The following is a 17590-nucleotide window of genomic DNA, read 5'->3' as shown; positions in this document are numbered from 1 at the left end:
TTCTAAAGCTCTCTGACAAAATTTTGTCCACACAAATTTTTCCCCCTTCAAAAGATTGGTTAAAGGAAGAGCAACTTCAGCAAAAATTCTGCAAAATTTCCTATAATATCTTGCCATTCCTAAAAAGAACCTTCTCACTGCTTTCTTGCCATTGGGAATAGGAAATTCAGAAATTGCATACACTTTAGCCTGCAGAGGTTCAACTTTGCCATGACCAACTACATGTCCAAAGTATGTCACAGTAGCATATCCAAATTCACTTTTGGCTAAATGGACAGTTAAGTTTGCTTTGGATAATCTTGCAAACAATTTGTCCAATTCCCTCAGATGTTCTTCCCATGTGTCACTTTTTGTGACCAAGTCATCAGTATAAGCATCTGTATGTGTTACACCTTGGATTACTGAATTAATCATCCTTTGGAATGTTGCAGGGACATTTTTTATGCCAAAAGGTAGCACATTATATTTGTTTAAGCCAGATGGGGTCACAAATGCAGAAATAACCCTTTCTTTCTCTGTTAGTGGCACACACTAGTAACCTTCAACAAATTTACCTTTGTAAGAAATGTAGGTTTCCCAATTTTATCAATACAATCATCAAATCTAGGTATAGGATAAGTATCTGTTTTAGTTACTGCATCAACCTTCCTGTAATCTGTATAGAACCAAACAGTTCCATCTGTTTTAAGTACCGGAACACAAGGAGAACAATCTGAGTTCGAAGGTCTAATAATTTTCAACATTTATTCCACCTCCTGATCCGAATGTTTACTCTAGAGCATATTGTTATATGGGACTTGCTTCTTCCACATCCACATCATGACAAATCACTGGTGTCCTTTTTGGCATATCAGGAAACAAAATTGCACATTTCAAAAGCAACGGCTTCTGTTCTTGTGATTTAAGATGGCCTAACTTTTCCTCCAGGTTTTCCAAAATTGTTGAGTTAGACAGGCGTACAGGAACCATGGTTTCTTTAAGGTTACCCTCACAAGATTTTTTTTCCATAATCTTATGATCCATAAATTCCTCAACCCTGTCAACAACAAACACCACTGATATACACTATTCTCCACTACCCTTATCCTCATAATAAGGTTTCAACATATTATTATGACAAACCTGAGTTTTATTCCTATGATCTAGAGTGTTTATTACATAGTTAACATCATTTAGTTTTGATCTCACCATGTATGGTCCAAAATATTTTGCTCTAAGAGGATTGTGATGTTTTGGGTATTTTGTTTCCTGTCTTAAAATTCCTTAGACTTTCATCATCCTCTGTCTATTTTTCAGCTACCTCTAACTCCCATATCCTCACTTTCCTCTGCCTCATATTTTTGTTTCTGCAATTCAAACTCCTGTTTCTCTCTCTCTTCTACCACCCTCTGTTTCTCTCTTCTTCCACCCTCAATTTCTCCGATTGCAATTCAAAAGATCTATCCTCCAGAAAATTGTCTGTCTTTCTCAATAAATTTTCCCTAACGTATAATATTTCACTATAATCCTCTGTATTTTCTTCACCCAATGCTTGACTTCAGCCAGCTTTAATTCCTTAACATTGACCATTAATTCCTCTTTTTCTCTGCAGCACTGCAGGTGATAGGTGTAACAAAAATGTATTAATGTCCATGGCTGCTGTTTTTCCACACACACACACACACACACACTCCAAAGTTTAAGATCCCAAAACTCCAAATATTTCAATCTGAAACGGATGAGCCCCAACTTATGAGCCCAGAAGACTCCAAAACCCAGCAGCAATAGAAATTCACCAAGACAAATGGTTACTTAAACAAAAATTACTTTTAATTTTCTTTAAACATAAAAAAACCAGGATCAAACTTTAACATATTACTATTAACTTAACCCCCTTCTAATTCTAAGCGCACGTGTATGTAATTTGTATATGTTCAGGAAAGTTCTGTTTCACTGTCCAATCATTCCTTTTTCACTTCTCCAAGTCCACCGGTATAAGGCAATTCTTATACTGTGCACGGAATTCAACATTTATAATTTCCACCAGGTTCTGGAGCTTAAAGTTAAATGGTTACTACTCAGGAAGGTTGTTGTTGGTTTCAGAGAGCTATTTGTTGCTCATTGGATACACACAAACTGATTTCCTCTGATCAGTCACTTCAGTGTCTTGCTGAAGAAATTTGCCCCATCATGGGTTTTCCAAATTATAACCTCTTCTTCCAGGTCACCACAAAGTTCCTCTTGTTTCCCTTATTTCAGGAGAAACACTATAGTCAGCCATTTCCTCCTGTAAGGACTCAGAACTCACAATCCATCTTCAAAATGGGGTTTTTCAACAGCTTGCCATTTTGCAGCCTCAAACTGCTACAGTAGAACTGATCTCTCTCTCTCTCTCTCTCTCTCTCTCTCCTGCCCCCCCCCAAGAGAAATCACCTGTTTGTTTGTTTTTTTTCCCTCACTGCTTGTAAAAACTAAAAAACCTCTCCCAAGTCTCTAAACCCAATTTTTTTGAAAGATCAGTATCTGAGCCGGGAGATGATCAACATTATGTTCCATTTGCACCTCCTTTTGAAGTCCTTTCCAAAGCAGTTCCATTGTCTCTGCAAAATCGCTGCCGCAATGTCTCACTTCAGCAAAGCTCTTGCATTTTAAATGAGGTGTCTTTTGTGAAGTATAACCTAAACTAAACCCCCACAATCTAGCCCTTTTGAAGACAGTTTATCCATAGCTATTCTAACATATCCTGTAATAGTACATTTTTTTACGTAGAGTTGTGGGTACCTGGAATACCTTGTCATGGATGGTGGTCGAGGCTGAAACATTAGAGGCATTTAAGAGACTCTTAGTCACATGGATGGAGGAAAAGTGGAAGGTTACTGGGTCGGGAGGGTTTAATATGTTTTAGTAATATAGGGTCAGCATAATATTGAGGGCCAAAGGGCCTGTACTGTGCCGTAGTGTTCTATGTGTTAGATCTTTGGATTACTTCAAAACCCTTTGAGATAATTTTGAGAGAATGCCAACTCTCAAAACAGATGATTTCTTAAATGTCACAGAAATTAGAAAAGGGTCACCTTCCATCGTACAAGATCAGTGAATTGATTGCTAAAAGTGGAAATGCGTCCCCGAGTCACTTATTTTTGCCTTCGGTGTTCATAATAATATCTGATGACATGAACACAAATGCCAAAGGAACTATTCAGGCAATTCCTTTGAGTAATTCCACTCTTTTTTGAAGAATTGATCAGATGGCAAGGGGCATTGAAAAACAATTCGTCATTTCATTGCAATGCAAGAAACTCCGTTACAATTTAATGAATCCTCTCTGCAGGAGAACAACCCTATTATGGTTTATGCCATATTCTGGAATGGAAATGAGCTGATGGAGGAGATATTGTTTGCCAGAAGTTTTAAAACGGGTACATAGGGACTATTTTTGGTCAAGAATTACATAAAAAAGAACACTATTCCATTTGGGAACATAGTTTCCTGTACAACTGCTGATGCCACTCCAATACAGATGGTTTATCACATGCCTGAAAAATGTTGTGCTTTCAGTTTTTATTGTTCATTGCCTCATTCATAGGAAGAACTTAGTGGCTAAAAACTTAGGATGACGTTTAAATGCTTTGCCTTCAATTGCATAAAGGCTGGAAACATTATAAAATTACATGCCCTTCAAGACTGTTCTGGCAGTTATGTGAAGAAAATACCAAACATTTCCAGACTCTGCTGCGGTGAGGTGGCTGCCCAAAGGAAATGGTCTTCATCGTTTTGCTGCACTCTGGGACACTATTGTTTTCTTTCTTATAACTAGCATGGAGAAAAACTTGTTGATGCAATGGAAAATATATTTTATTTTAGAATGTAACAGCACAGTACTGGCCCTTTATGTTGTGCTGACCAACATATTCATACCAAAAAAAATACCAAACCCTTTGACAAACTTAATTTAATGAACAAAACCTTGGGTAAACACAATAACCTCATTGACAGTTATTTCGTTATTTAAAAAATCTTGGTCTAGTAGAGAAATATCATGTGCCTGTAAATTTAATAATTTCCAAATCTGAATATGAGCATAGAGGTAGTTAAGGACAATGACATTATGGTTTATGTGAAACACCTAAACCAAATGCACACATAACTGCAGGAAAGATTTTATGGCCTGTTAAACTTCAGTATCCTGTATTGAATATTGGATTCTTTTGAGGAACAACCCATCGATGTTGGCACAGAAAGCTTGATCTTAAGAGTGGTATAATTTTATGCTGTAAGTTCAATCAATTTAAGAAAGATTTTTGGGTTAGGAGTGGTTTGCCAAATAATTTCTAAAACTATGGGAAAAGGCCAAAATAGTTTTCATGACTTTTCCCTCCATGTAGTTTTGAATGTGGATCCAGCAAAGTAGTTTCCTTAACAAAATCCAGGAACAAAACTTGATATCAGAATCAGAGGTGACTACCACTATCCCATTCAAAAAAACTTGCATAGGAACATCAAGCTTAAGGATCTCACTAAAGTTTTAATTTTTATAAGAATTATTTTTTTAATTTCTTTTTATTAGGTTTTCACATTCTCAAGTTTGTGCTTAAAGTTCCCTAATAATTCATTGTGTACAAACCATTGTGCTCCAAGAATCTTTAATTTTTGTAATCTGCATGCTCATGTTTTTTTTCCTAAATGTTCAATGAGAAGGATTTCCTATTTGTGTGTTTGTTCCGGAATCACCAGCCACAGATTTTACACTCAGTAAAATCCTTGTTTTTTTTCATCCCATGTAACATGAATACCTCTGTTTTTTCATGTATTCGGTAGAAATATGGAAGAAACCATCTAAACTTGACTGCTTCACAGGGAAGGGACCTATAAATGTTGAGCAGCCCTAAGGGGGCCATAGCCAAAAAAGACTGAGAATGACTGATGAAGCTTATTGTATGTATAGTATCTATGATGTTCAAACAACAGGATTAGATATTTTCTCCCAATAATCAATCTGCCACATACTCTCCTGGGCGAGAATAAAAATGGTATTTTTAAATTCACCTCAGAGGAGGAAATAAAGATCAGGTTAATTGTCCTTGGATCATTTGAGTCAATCAAAACATGTTCAAGAGTCGCTAATTATATTTCCTGCTAAAAGATAAAGGTTCCATTATTGTCATACCAGATTTAGAATGTAACATGCATGAAATTCTTTAACTTTTGTCTACTATAAGGCAGACAGAGAGTTGCCACTTTGTCCAGTGCCCCTCACAGAAATCTACAGCACCTGATTTCCTAGGTGGTCTCCCCTCCAAGTATTGACCAGTCCTGAGTTTGTTCAACTTCTGAGATCAGACAGTCTCAGACATATTGAGGCTTGACTGCTATTTGACATGATATACCCTGGTTTCACCCCCCCCCCCCCCAAACCAGGTAGAATCTGCTGCATTAATGTCTTGTAAGTAGTCAATACATATTTGTATTGTATATTTGATAAGTTGGCACTCTTCTGGGAAAAGAAGTGCCATGTAAAATCCAACTGAGCGCTTTCCCATTTTATATGCATGACTGTTCCCTTTCATTTAATCATTTGGAATAATTGCAATTGTGTTCCTTACAGTAACTCCAAATAGTCATCTCTTAAGTCAATGTGCTTGGCGATGAAAGTGGATCTGACTGACAAAGGTAGTTTGTGAACAAAATAATTCTGATGGCTAACCTGAATGTTTTCTAGAGCCTGGGTAGCGTATCATAATTGAGTCAAATAAGATGAACTGATTTTTAAAAAAAATCTTTATTCAACTTCATTTGTAGGATGAAGAGGATTCGGCATTTAGCCCAGATGGGAGCTACATACCAGGATCTTATTCTTGGGTAAGAACAAAGTTCCAGATATCTTGCCTCCCTGGTCAGCATGGCTGAGATGGTGGCCCCTGTAAGCTTACTCAGGGTTGGATGTGATATACTCAAGGCTGCTGTAGAAAATCAGGGAAGAGATAGCTGGGACAGTGGGTCTGATCTTTAAGTCCTCTATGGCCACAGAGGAGGTGCTGGAGGATTGGAGAATGGAAAACGTTGTCCCCTTGTTTTTAATATATTTTTAAAAAAGTAATAGGGAGAATCCTGGGAATTATAGATGGGAGAGTCTTGCATCAGTGTGCAAACTTGAGTATGCGCTTACACAATTAGGCCTCGTAGATGCAGTGTTTTCTCATTCTTTAAAAAACACTCACACACACACACACACACACACACACACACACACACACACACACACACACACACACACACGTTATATATTATATAGACACACGTTATAGTGTATAGACACACGTTATAGTGTATAGACACACGTTATAGTGTATAGACACACGTTATAGTGTATAGACACACGTTATAGTGTATAGACACACGTTATAGTGTATAGACACACGTTATAGTGTATAGACACACGTTATAGTGTATAGACACACGTTATAGTGTATAGACACACGTTATAGTGTATAGACACACGTTATAGTGTATAGACACACGTTATAGTGTATACAGACACACGTTATATAGTGTATACAGACACACGTTATATAGTGTATACAGACACACGTTATATAGTGTATACAGACACACGTTATATAGTGTATACAGACACACGTTATATAGTGTATACAGACACACGTTATATAGTGTATACAGACACACGTTATATAGTGTATACAGACACACGTTATATAGTGTATACAGACACACGTTATATAGTGTATACAGACACACGTTATATAGTGTATACAGACACACGTTATATAGTGTATACAGACACACGTTATATAGTGTGTATACACACACACGTTATATTCTTCTTTGGCTTGGCTTCGCGGACGAAGATTTATGGAGGGGGTAAAAAGTCCACGTCAGCTGCAGGCTCGTTTGTGGCTGACAAGTCCGATGCAGGACAGGCAGACACGATTGCAGCGGTTGCAGGGGAAAATTGGTTGGTTGGGGTTGGGTGTTGGGTTTTTCCTCCTTTGCCTTTTGTCAGTGAGGTGGGCTCTGCGGTCTTCTTCAAAGGAGGTTGCTGCCCGCCAAACTGTGAGGCGCCAAGATGCACGGTTTGAGGCGTTATCAGCCCACTGGCGGTGGTCAATGTGGCAGGCATAAAGAGATTTCTTTAGGCAGTCCTTGTACATTTTCTTTGGTGCACCTCTGTCACGGTGGCCAGTGGAGAGCTCGCCATATAATACGATCTTGGGAAGGCGATGGTCCTCCATTCTGGAGACGTGACCCATCCAGCGCAGCTGGATCTTCAGCAGCGTGGACTCTATGCTGTCGACCTCTGCCATCTCGAGTACTTCGACGTTAGGGATGTAAACGCTCCAATGGATGTTGAGGATGGAGCGGAGACAACGCTGGTGGAAGCGTTCTAGGAGCCGTAGGTGGTGCCGGTAGAGGACCCATGATTCGGAGCCGAACAGGAGTGTGGGTATGACAACGGCTCTGTATACGCTTATCTTTGTGAAGTTTTTCAGTTGGTTGTTTTTCCAGACTCTTTTGTGTAGTCTTCCAAAGGCGCTATTTGCCTTGGCGAGTCTGTTGTCTATCTCATTGTCGATCCTTGCATCTGATGAAATGGTGCAGCCGAGATAGGTAAACTGGTTGACAGTTTTGAGTTTTGTGTGCCCGATGGAGATGTGGGGGGGCTGGTAGTCATGGTGGGGAGCTGGCTGATGGAGGACCTCAGTTTTCTTCAGGCTGACTTCCAGGCCAAACATTTTGGCAGTTTCCGCAAAGCAGGACGTCAAGCGCTGAAGAGCTGGCTCTGAATGGGCAACTAAAGCGGCATCGTCTGCCAAGAGTAGTTCACGGACAAGTTTCTTGTGTCTTGGTGTGAGCTTGCAGGCGCCTCAGATTGAAGAGACTGCCATCCGTGCGGTACCGGATGTAAACAGCGTCTTCATTGTTGGGGTCTTTCATGGCTTGGTTCAGCATCATGCTGAAGAAGATTGAAAAGAGGGTTGGTGCGAGAACACAGCCTTGCTTCACGCCATTGTTAATGGAGAAGGGTTCAGAGAGCTCATTGCTGTATCTGACCCGACCTTGTTGGTTTTCGTGCAGTTGGATAATCATGTTGAGGAACTTTGGGGGACATCCGATGCGCTCTAGTATTTGCCAAAGCCCTTTCCTGCTCACGGTGTCGAAGGCTTTGGTGAGGTCAACAAAGGTGATGTAGAGTCCTTTGTTTTGTTCTCTGCACTTTTCTTGGAGCTGTCTGAGGGCAAAGACCATGTCAGTAGTTTCTCTGTTTGCGCGAAAGCCGCACTGTGATTCTGGGAGAATATTCTCGGCGACACTAGGTATTATTCTATTTAGTAGAATCCTAGTGAAGATTTTGCCTGCAATGGAGAGCAACGTGATTCCCCTGTAGTTTGAGCAGTCTGATTTCTCGTTTTTGTACAGGGTGATGATGGTGGCATCACGAAGATCCTGAGGCAGTTTACCTTGGTCCCAACAAAGCTTGACAAACTCGTGCAGTTTGGCATGCAGAGTTTTGCCACCAGCCTTCCAGACTTCTGGGGGGATTCCATCCATACCTGCTGCTTTGCCACTTTTCAGTTGTTCGATTGCCTTATATGTCTCATCCAGGGTGGGAACCTCATCCAGCTCTAGCCTTAGGGGCTGTTGAGGGAGCTGGAGCAGGGCGGAATCTTGGACTGAGCGGTTGGCACTGAAAAGAGATTGGAAGTGTTCTGACCATCGGTTGAGGATGGAGATCTTGTCGCTGAGGAGGACTTTGCTGTCTGAGCTGCGCAGCGGGCTTTGGACTTGGGGTGAGGGGCCGTACACAGCCTTTAGAGCCTCGTAGAAACCCCTGAAGTCGCCAATGTCCGCGCTGAGCTGGGTTCGTTTGGCGAGGCTAGTCCACCACTCATTTTGGATCTCCCTGAGTTTGCGCTGAAGATGGCTGCATGTGCGACGGAAGGCTTGTTTCTTCTCTGGACAGGACGGCTTTGTAAGGTGAGCCTGGTGGGCAGCTCGCTTCTTTGCCAGCAGCTCCTGGATTTCCTGGCTGTTTTCGTCAAACCAGTCCTTGTTTTTCCTGGAGGAGAAGCCCAGTACCTCTTCAGTGGATTGCAGTATGGTAGTCTTCAACTGATCCCAGAGGGTTTCAGGGGACGGGTCCGTGAGGCGGGTTGCATCGTCGAGCTTTGCTTTGAGGTTTGCCTGGAAGTTTCCTCTTGCTTCGTCTGACTGCAGGTTTCCAACATTGAACCTCTTTCTGGGGGCTTTATTGTTCCTGGGCTTTGGCTTGAAGTGAAGGTTGAGCTTACAGTGAATCAGCCGGTGGTCAGTGTGGCATTCCGCGCTAGGCATGACCCTGGTGTGGAGCACATCTCGTTTGTCACTTTCTCACACCAGGATGTAGTCCAGGAGGTGCCAGTGTTTGGATCGGGGATGCATCCAGGTGGTCTTAAGGCTGTCCCTCTGCTGAAAAAGGGTGTTTGTAATGACAAGCCGCTGTTCTGCGCAGAGCTCCAACAGGAGGCGCCCATTGTCGTTGCACTTGCCGACGCCATGCTTGCCCAGGATTCCTGGCCAGGTTTCTGAGTCTTTGCCGACACGAGCGTTGAAGTCGCCCAGGATGACAACCTTGTCGGCTGTAAGGGTGCGTTGGATGAGGTTGCGCAGGTCGGTGTAGAACTTGTCCTTTTCTGCTGGTTCCGCCTGGAGGGTTGGAGCATAGACACTGATGAGGGTGATGTGACGCTTGTTTTGAAGTGGGAGTCGCATGGACATGATTCGGTCCGAGAGGCCTGTCGGAAGGTTTTCGAGTTTGGAGGCAATGAAGCTCTTGACCATGAAGCCTACACCAGATAGGCGTCGTTCATCCGAAGGCTTGCCAGACCAGTAGAGTGTGTAGCCCGCGCCGCGTTCTTGGTGGCTGCCTACATCTGCCAGGCGGACTTCACTGAGAGCGGCTATGTCGATGTCAAGTCTGAGGAGTTCATGTGCAATGAGGGCAGACCGACGTTCAGGTCGGTGGCTGTCAGCCTTGTCTAGCATGGTTCTGATGTTCCAGCATGCTAGCTTGAGTTTGTGAGCATCTTTTGAGGGGGAGGACGTGGAGGGGGGGGAACGTGGAGGGGGGGGAACGTGGAGGGGGGGGAACGTGGAGGGGGGGGAACGTGGAGGGGGGGGAACGTGGAGGGGGGGGAACGTGGAGGGGGGGGAACGTGGAGGGGGGGGGAACGTGGAGGGGGGGGGGAACGTGGAGGGGGGGGGGGAACGTGGAGGGGGGGGGGGAACGTGGAGGGGGGGGGGAACGTGGAGGGGGGGGGGAACGTGGAGGGGGGGGGGAACGTGGAGGGGGGGGGGAACGTGGAGGGGGGGGGGAACGTGGAGGGGGGGGGGAACGTGGAGGGGGGGGGGAACGTGGAGGGGGGGGGGGAACGTGGACCTGTCCTCGGGCCTGCGCAAAGGAGCTTTTAGGTGGAGTGCAGTGTGCGCAGTACTGGCCCCACCCTTTACACCCATGGTTCGTGTGCCGTGGCCAAGCAAGCTGGGACGTGGCAGCGAGGTCCTTGGGTCGTAGGTTTTATATCGGAGTGGCGTTCTCCTATGCAGGTTTCTTACCCGGGCTGGAGGGGCCTGCCTCCCCTCCTAGGTCGGTCCATACTGCCCGGACCGGGGCCGAGGCCGAGGCCGCCGCAGCTCACCCTGTGCCTGGACTGGGGTTATATTATATTATCTTCTTCTTTGGCTTGGCTTCGCGGACGAAGATTTATGGAGGGGGTAAAAAGTCCACGTCAGCTGCAGGCTCGTTTGTGGCTGACCAGTCCGATGCGGGACAGGCAGACACGATTGCAGCGGTTGCAAGGGAAAATTGGTTGGTTGGGGTTGGGTGTTGGGTTTTTCCTCCTTTGCCTTTTGTCAGTGAGGTGGGCTCTGCGGTCTTCTTCAAAGGAGGCTGCTGCCCGCCAAACTGTGAGGCGCCAAGATGCACGGTTTGAGGCGTTATCAGCCCACTGGCGGTGGTCAATGTGGCAGGCACCAAGAGATTTCTTTAGGCAGTCCTTGTACCTTTTCTTTGGTGCACCTCTGTCACGGTGGCCAGTGGAGAGCTCGCCATATAATACGATCTTGGGAAGGCGATGGTCCTCCATTCTGGAGACGTGACCCATCCAGCGCAGCTGGATCTTCAGCAGCGTGGACTCGATGCTGTCGACCTCTGCCATCTCGAGTACCTCGACGTTAGGGGTGTGAGCGCTCCAATGGATGTTGAGGATGGAGCGGAGACAACGCTGGTGGAAGCGTTCTAGGAGCCGTAGGTGGTGCCGGTAGAGGACCCATGATTCGGAGCCGAATAGGAGTGTGGGTATGACAACGGCTCTGTATACGCTTATCTTTGTGAGGTTTTTCAGTTGGTTGTTTTTCCAGACTCTTTTGTGTAGTCTTCCAAAGGCGCTATTTGCCTTGGCGAGTCTGTTGTCTATCTCATTGTCGATCCTTGCATCTGATGAAATGGTGCAGCCGAGATAGGTAAACTGGTTGACCGTTTTGAGTTTTGTGTGCCCGATGGAGATGTGGGGGGGCTGGTAGTCATGGTGGGGAGCTGGCTGATGGAGGACCTCAGTTTTCTTCAGGCTGACTTCCAGGCCAAACATTTTGGCAGTTTCCGCAAAGCAGGACGTCAAGCGCTGAAGAGCTGGCTCTGAATGGGCAACTAAAGCGGCATCATCTGCAAAGAGTAGTTCACGGACAAGTTTCTCTTGTGTCTTGGTGTGAGCTTGCAGGCGCCTCAGATTGAAGAGACTGCCATCCGTGCGGTACCGGATGTAAACAGCGTCTTCATTGTTGGGGTCTTTCATGGCTTGGTTCAGCATCATGCTGAAGAAGATTGAAAACATGTTATATACATACACACATGTTATATACACACACATGTTATATACACACACATGTTATATACACACACATGTTATATACACACACTCATGTTATATACATACACACATGTTATATACATACACACATGTTATATACATACACACATGTTATATACATACACACATGTTATATACACACACACATGTTATATACACACACATGTTATACACACACACATGTTATACACACACACATGTTATATACACACACACACATGTTATATACACACACACACATGTTATATACACACACACACATGTTATATACACACACACACATGTTATATACACACACACACATGTTATATACACACACACACATGTTATATACACACACACACATGTTATATACACACACACATGTTATATACACACACACATGTTATATACACACACATGTTATATACACACACATGTTATATACACACACACACGTTATATACACACACACATTATATATTATATATATATATATACACGTTATATAATATATATATATATTTATATACACACACACACACACACAGACGGACATATATGGAGGGGTGACATCATGATGTGGGTGTCTTTATTGCCGACACTTTTTTGCCTTTATTTAGTAGTAAGTCATTAAGCTGTAACCCATTTAAACCTGGTTCAGGGAACCTGATTTAAAAAAAAAAGCCTTCTCTTCTTGGCATCTTTGTGATGAAGTTTAAGACTCACCATTCTTGTTAAATTCTATAAAACTGTAGAACTGTTTTTCCTTCTGTTTCATTCCTGAGGCAATCGTTCCAAAGACTTTCCAGGAGCAACATTTACTTCTGTCCAAGCTCATCACCTCAAAGTCTTTGAGTATGAATTGAAGAAAACACGTCAGGGCCTCTACCTCCTCAGGAGTTTGCCGAAGTTTGCGTGTATGGGGTTGGAGGGTTGTGGGTGGGGGGTGGGGGTGGGAGCTGGTGGGGTTGTTCAGGTGGGCCGACGCGGACTCGGGGAGCTGATGAGGCCTGTTTCCGCGCTGTGGACTGTTATATGGTTCTATGTTATATGGTTATGATGTACAGAAGGGTGGGCTTATACCCAACACTCTTCCCCCTCATGCAATAGATGTTGAATGGGCCCCCTCTAAGTAACATTACTACATTGGGCCCCCTCTAAGTAACATTACTACATTGGGCCCCCTCTAAGTAACATTACTACATTGGGCCCCCTCTAAGTAACATTACTACATTGGGCCCCCTCTAAGTAACATTACTACATTGGGCCCCCTCTAAGTAACATTACTACATTGGGCCCCCTCTAAGTAACATTACTACATTGGGCCCCCTCTAAGTAACATTACTACATTGGGCCCCCTCTAAGTAACATTACTACATTGGGCCCCCTCTAAGTAACATTACTACATTGGGCCCCCTCTAAGTAACATTACTACATTGGGCCCCCTCTAAGTAACATTACTACATTGGGCCCCCTCTAAGTAACATTACTACATTGGGCCCCCTCTAAGTAACATTACTACATTGGGCCCCCTCTAAGTAACATTACTACATTGGGCCCATGAGTACTAGTGAGAATTAGGGTACATATACTAAGTGATTATAATACGGAAAGGCACTAATAATAATTATGGGACATAGTCCTTAAACCGCTCGGGTGGTTTTCTTTCTTTCTTGGACTGCCTTGGCATGGTATGTTGTACCGGTATTTGCTCGCGGCTCTTTTGAGTGGGACCCATAAATAGTCAGGTTGACGGTGACTACTGGCCTTTGTGGGCCTCCGGGGTTCAATGTGCAGGGCTGCTTGTCGCAGTTACTGGTCTACTTGTCTCCGCCCCTCTTTCACTCAGACAAAGGGGTTAGATTGCCGTGGCAGGCCACAGCAGGTCTTGTTCTACCTCCTCCAGGTTGTGAGGTAGTTTGTGAACTTTAGTGTCTGACAATGCTCGCAATTGGTCAATGTGCTGATTCCAGTTTGTCCCCCACTAGAACAGAGTATGAGCAGGGGATCAACTTTTGTAGAATCACTCCTACCACCCATGCGTCTTTGTATTGTTTGTAATCTTGTGCCAGTACTCTCTCATCCACTTCCAGTGCTCTCAGTAAAGTTTGTGGCGATATTGATTTTTCTAAACCATGGCTGAGATCCTGGGGAACTGTGGACAGCCTTGTCTGCAGGTTGCGGCCAAACATTAATTCCGCTGGGGTGCATTTTGTGGTAGAATGCGGTGTGTTTCTGTATCCCAATAGGAAATTTACAATCTTTTGAGTCCAGGAGGCGTTTAGAAGTTTCTTGGTTTTCATTGCCTTCTTGAATACACAAAAGATGCTGCCTCTCCATTAGTACTTGGGTGATAAGGTGTTAACAAAATATGTCTGATATTGTTGTCGCACATAAACCTCTTAAAAGGTTCTGATGTAAACTGGGGTCCATTGTCCATGACCAATTCATGAGGTACTCCGTATGTGGCAAACGTGGCCTGTAGACGTTCAATTGTAGAATCAGCTTTGGTGTTTTTCATATGTGACGCTACTGGCCATTTGGAATGTGCATCCACCACAATAAGGAAAGTCTCTCCCATGAATGGCCCCACAAATTCTATGTGAATCCGATGCCATGGCCTGGAAGGCCATTTCCATTTCCATATTTTGTATTCTCTCACTGTTGTTTCAATGTCTCTGTCTATTAATGGCCATCATACATGCATCTGGGCCAGCGCTTTCATTCGTACCATTCCTGGATGGTTGTGGTGCAGCTCTGATAATATGGTGGCTTGCCATTTGGCCGGGATAATTGTACAGTTACCCCATAGTAAGCATCCTTCCTTCTTCATCTGATAGTTCATGGCGGCGTGTGAAGTAAGTTTTCAGGTCTTCTGGTATGACCTCAGATTCTGGTCATCCATTAAGGGTGAAGTTTAAGACTTTGCTTAACGTTGCTTCCTTTCGGGTTTCTTTGCTGATCTCCTGAGCTGTAATGGGGAGTTGTAGTTGTTCTTGGTTGATCGCTGCTGCTTCCGCTGTCCATTTAATAATTTCTTATTTTTGTTCTGTTTCAGTTAGTGGTAAGTGTGATAAGGCATCTGCATGGCTGTTGAGTGTTCCCGGTTTATGTTTTACCTTGGAGTTTTATGTGGCCAGAAGCATGGCCCATCTTTGAATTCTGGCTGCAGCTAATACTGGTATCCCTTTGTGGGGGCCCAGAATTAAACTTAGAGGTTTGTTGTCAGTGATTAGGGTGAAAGTTCTTCCGTAGAGATATTGGAATCTTTTTACGCCAAAATTTTTGCTAATCCTTTTTTCCAGTTGTGCGTAATTGCGTTCGCTTATAGATAATGTCCGCGAAGCATATGCCACTGGTTGCTCACCCTTCTCTGTGATTGGGATAATATTGCTCCAAGTCCTACTGGTGAGCCATCAACAGCTAGAGTTACTTCCTTGTTTGGGTTGTAATGGATCAGAACCTCATTTGTTGACATTAATATTTCCTTTAGTCGGTCAACTATGTTTTTAGTCTTCGTATCCCAGTACAATATCTGATCTTTTTTGAGTAAGCGGTTTAGGGGGCTGCATAGTGTTAGGGATATGTTTCCAATAGTGATTTATAAGCCCTAGAAGGGACTTTAATTCCGACGTTGGTTGGATAAGAGGATTTGTAAACTATTTCTGTGGCCGCTGGATCCATTCATACCCCCTCCTTGTCGATTGTAAATCCCAAGTATGTTACTGAGGGCAGCATGAAGACACACTTATCCTGTCATCATCATACATTGGGCTGTTGTAGTCTGCTTAAGACCTTTAACGTTTTGTAAGTGTTCTGTGTTGTTTCGGCCCATGACGATGATATCATTAAGGTAACATCCTACTGAGATTCCATGTAGTAATTTGTCCGTTTGTAGCTTTAAAAATTGCAAGTGCTGCTGAAATTTCGTATGACGGGTCTGTGAATAGGTGAACAGTCCCAGATGGGGATTGATTATTAATTCTTTGTCCAACTCTATTTATTGGTATGCCTGTGACAAATCTAATTTTGTGAACTTTTGCCCTCCATTTCGTGCTTGGAATAGTTATTCTGTTTGGGTATGGGGTGTTCTGGTGCCTGATTGATGGTGACTTTGTAATCGCCGCAAATGCGAATCTCACCGTTTGCTTTCTGTTCAGATATGATGGGCGCTGCCCAATCGCTGTATTCTATTGGTTCTAATATGCCTTCATCTTTTAGTCTATTTAACTCTGCTTCAATTTTTCCTTTAATTGCAAATGGAACTGTTCTGGCTTTGATGAACTTTGGTTCCACATTCTCTTTTAATTGCAGTTTGGCTTGAACCCCATTGATCTTTCCCAACCCTTGTTGGAAAACCACTGCGTGGTTGTTGAGGATCTGGCTGAGTTTGGCTGGTTGTTGCCTGTGTGGTTTACATTCAGTATTGAACCAATTTCCAGGGCAATGTGTTATAGCCAGTTTCTTCCAAAAAGTGCTGGTCCCTGGGTATATACGATGTAGAAAGATAATGTTTTTGGTTGGTGTTGCTTGTATTGTACCTTGACCGTACATTTCCCAAATTCTTTGATTTTTGTCTCTGGTAAAAGATCTCCGTATTACTCCAATTGTTTTCACTGGAAGGTGTGGTAGCAAGCGTTGCTTTAAATCTAATGGCATTAGAGACACTTCAGCCCCTGTGTCAAGCTCCATTTTCAGAGGTTCGTTGTCTATTTTCAGCTGAATATAGATTGCTGTGCTTTTTCCGTTTATCTCTCAGATGTGTAAGACTTCAGCTGTTGTTTTGTTGTCCTCAGAGTTCCTATCCTTGTTGCTAGGGCTGCTCTCTCTCTGCTAGTGCTTTGACCTCAGCAGATGATCACAATTTGGAGTCCACCTGCATTTTACTGTTTCTTGGTAGACATCTAGCTTTGATATGTCCTTTTTTTTGTTGCAACGGTGGCATTTGGAATCTTTGAAGAAACAGTTTTCTGGGGAATGGTTGTACTTCCCGCCACGGAAGCACTGTTGGTGGGAAAACCTCCCAACCAGAAGTTCTTGTGGGCCCACATCCAAATTTTTGTCTGCCATTTCTGAGCTGCAGGCAGTTATATAAGCGATCTCGAGAGTTAATTGATTGTTCATTACCAGTTATTTTTGCTTTGCTTGGCGATCTACCAACCCCATGACCAATCTATCTTGTAGTGCTTGGGCTAGAAACTGCTGGAAATGACAGTGCTTGGACAGTTTACGCAAAGCTGCCAGGTATTCAATTACTGCCTCCCCGGCATTTGTTTCCTTTCATAGAATCGTTGCCTTGGCCATAATTGGTAGTTTGGGGCTTAAGTGGTACCCCAGTGCTGTGCATAAATCGGTGTATGTCATCTTCCCTGGGTCCTCCAGGGCCAGTGGGGTTTTAAGGAGATCGAATGTTTTGCTGCCCATTATACTGAGGAAAAGGGCACGTTTTCGGTTTACCAAGGCTTCATTAATACTATGGGCTGCGCAGTAGTGGTTAAGCCTTTATGTAATTACCCAAGCTTTCATCTGCTTCATTGAATTCTCCAAACTTTCCCTCCACCATCTTGGCGAGCTTTTTATTTGATCTTTTGGCGGGAACTCGTAGAGCTCATTGTGTAGTCACCTTTTACCTTTATCCTTTTATTTCCTTCCCCCAGTTGGTGCATGGAGCATGAGTAGGGTTCGTTTTGTTCTTCGTTGCCACTGTT

General features: G+C 43.7%; 1 protein-coding gene across 1 annotated transcript in view; it reads left to right on the top strand.

Moving 5' to 3' along the window:
- The window catches only part of txndc12 (thioredoxin domain containing 12 (endoplasmic reticulum)), a 46973-nt gene that overhangs the window by 15817 nt on the left and 13566 nt on the right, over positions 1-17590 (top strand). Inside the window, 2 exon segments of the mRNA XM_069938658.1 lie at positions 5779-5821; positions 5824-5838. Of these exon segments, the coding sequence (XP_069794759.1) occupies positions 5779-5821; positions 5824-5838 (58 nt within the window).

Source organism: Narcine bancroftii, chromosome 5 (genome assembly GCF_036971445.1).
Source record: "Narcine bancroftii isolate sNarBan1 chromosome 5, sNarBan1.hap1, whole genome shotgun sequence".
Classification (NCBI taxonomy): Eukaryota; Metazoa; Chordata; class Chondrichthyes; order Torpediniformes; family Narcinidae; genus Narcine; species Narcine bancroftii.
The sequence above is the reverse complement of the archived record's forward strand: the minus strand, read 5'-3'. Positions and strand labels throughout refer to the sequence as shown.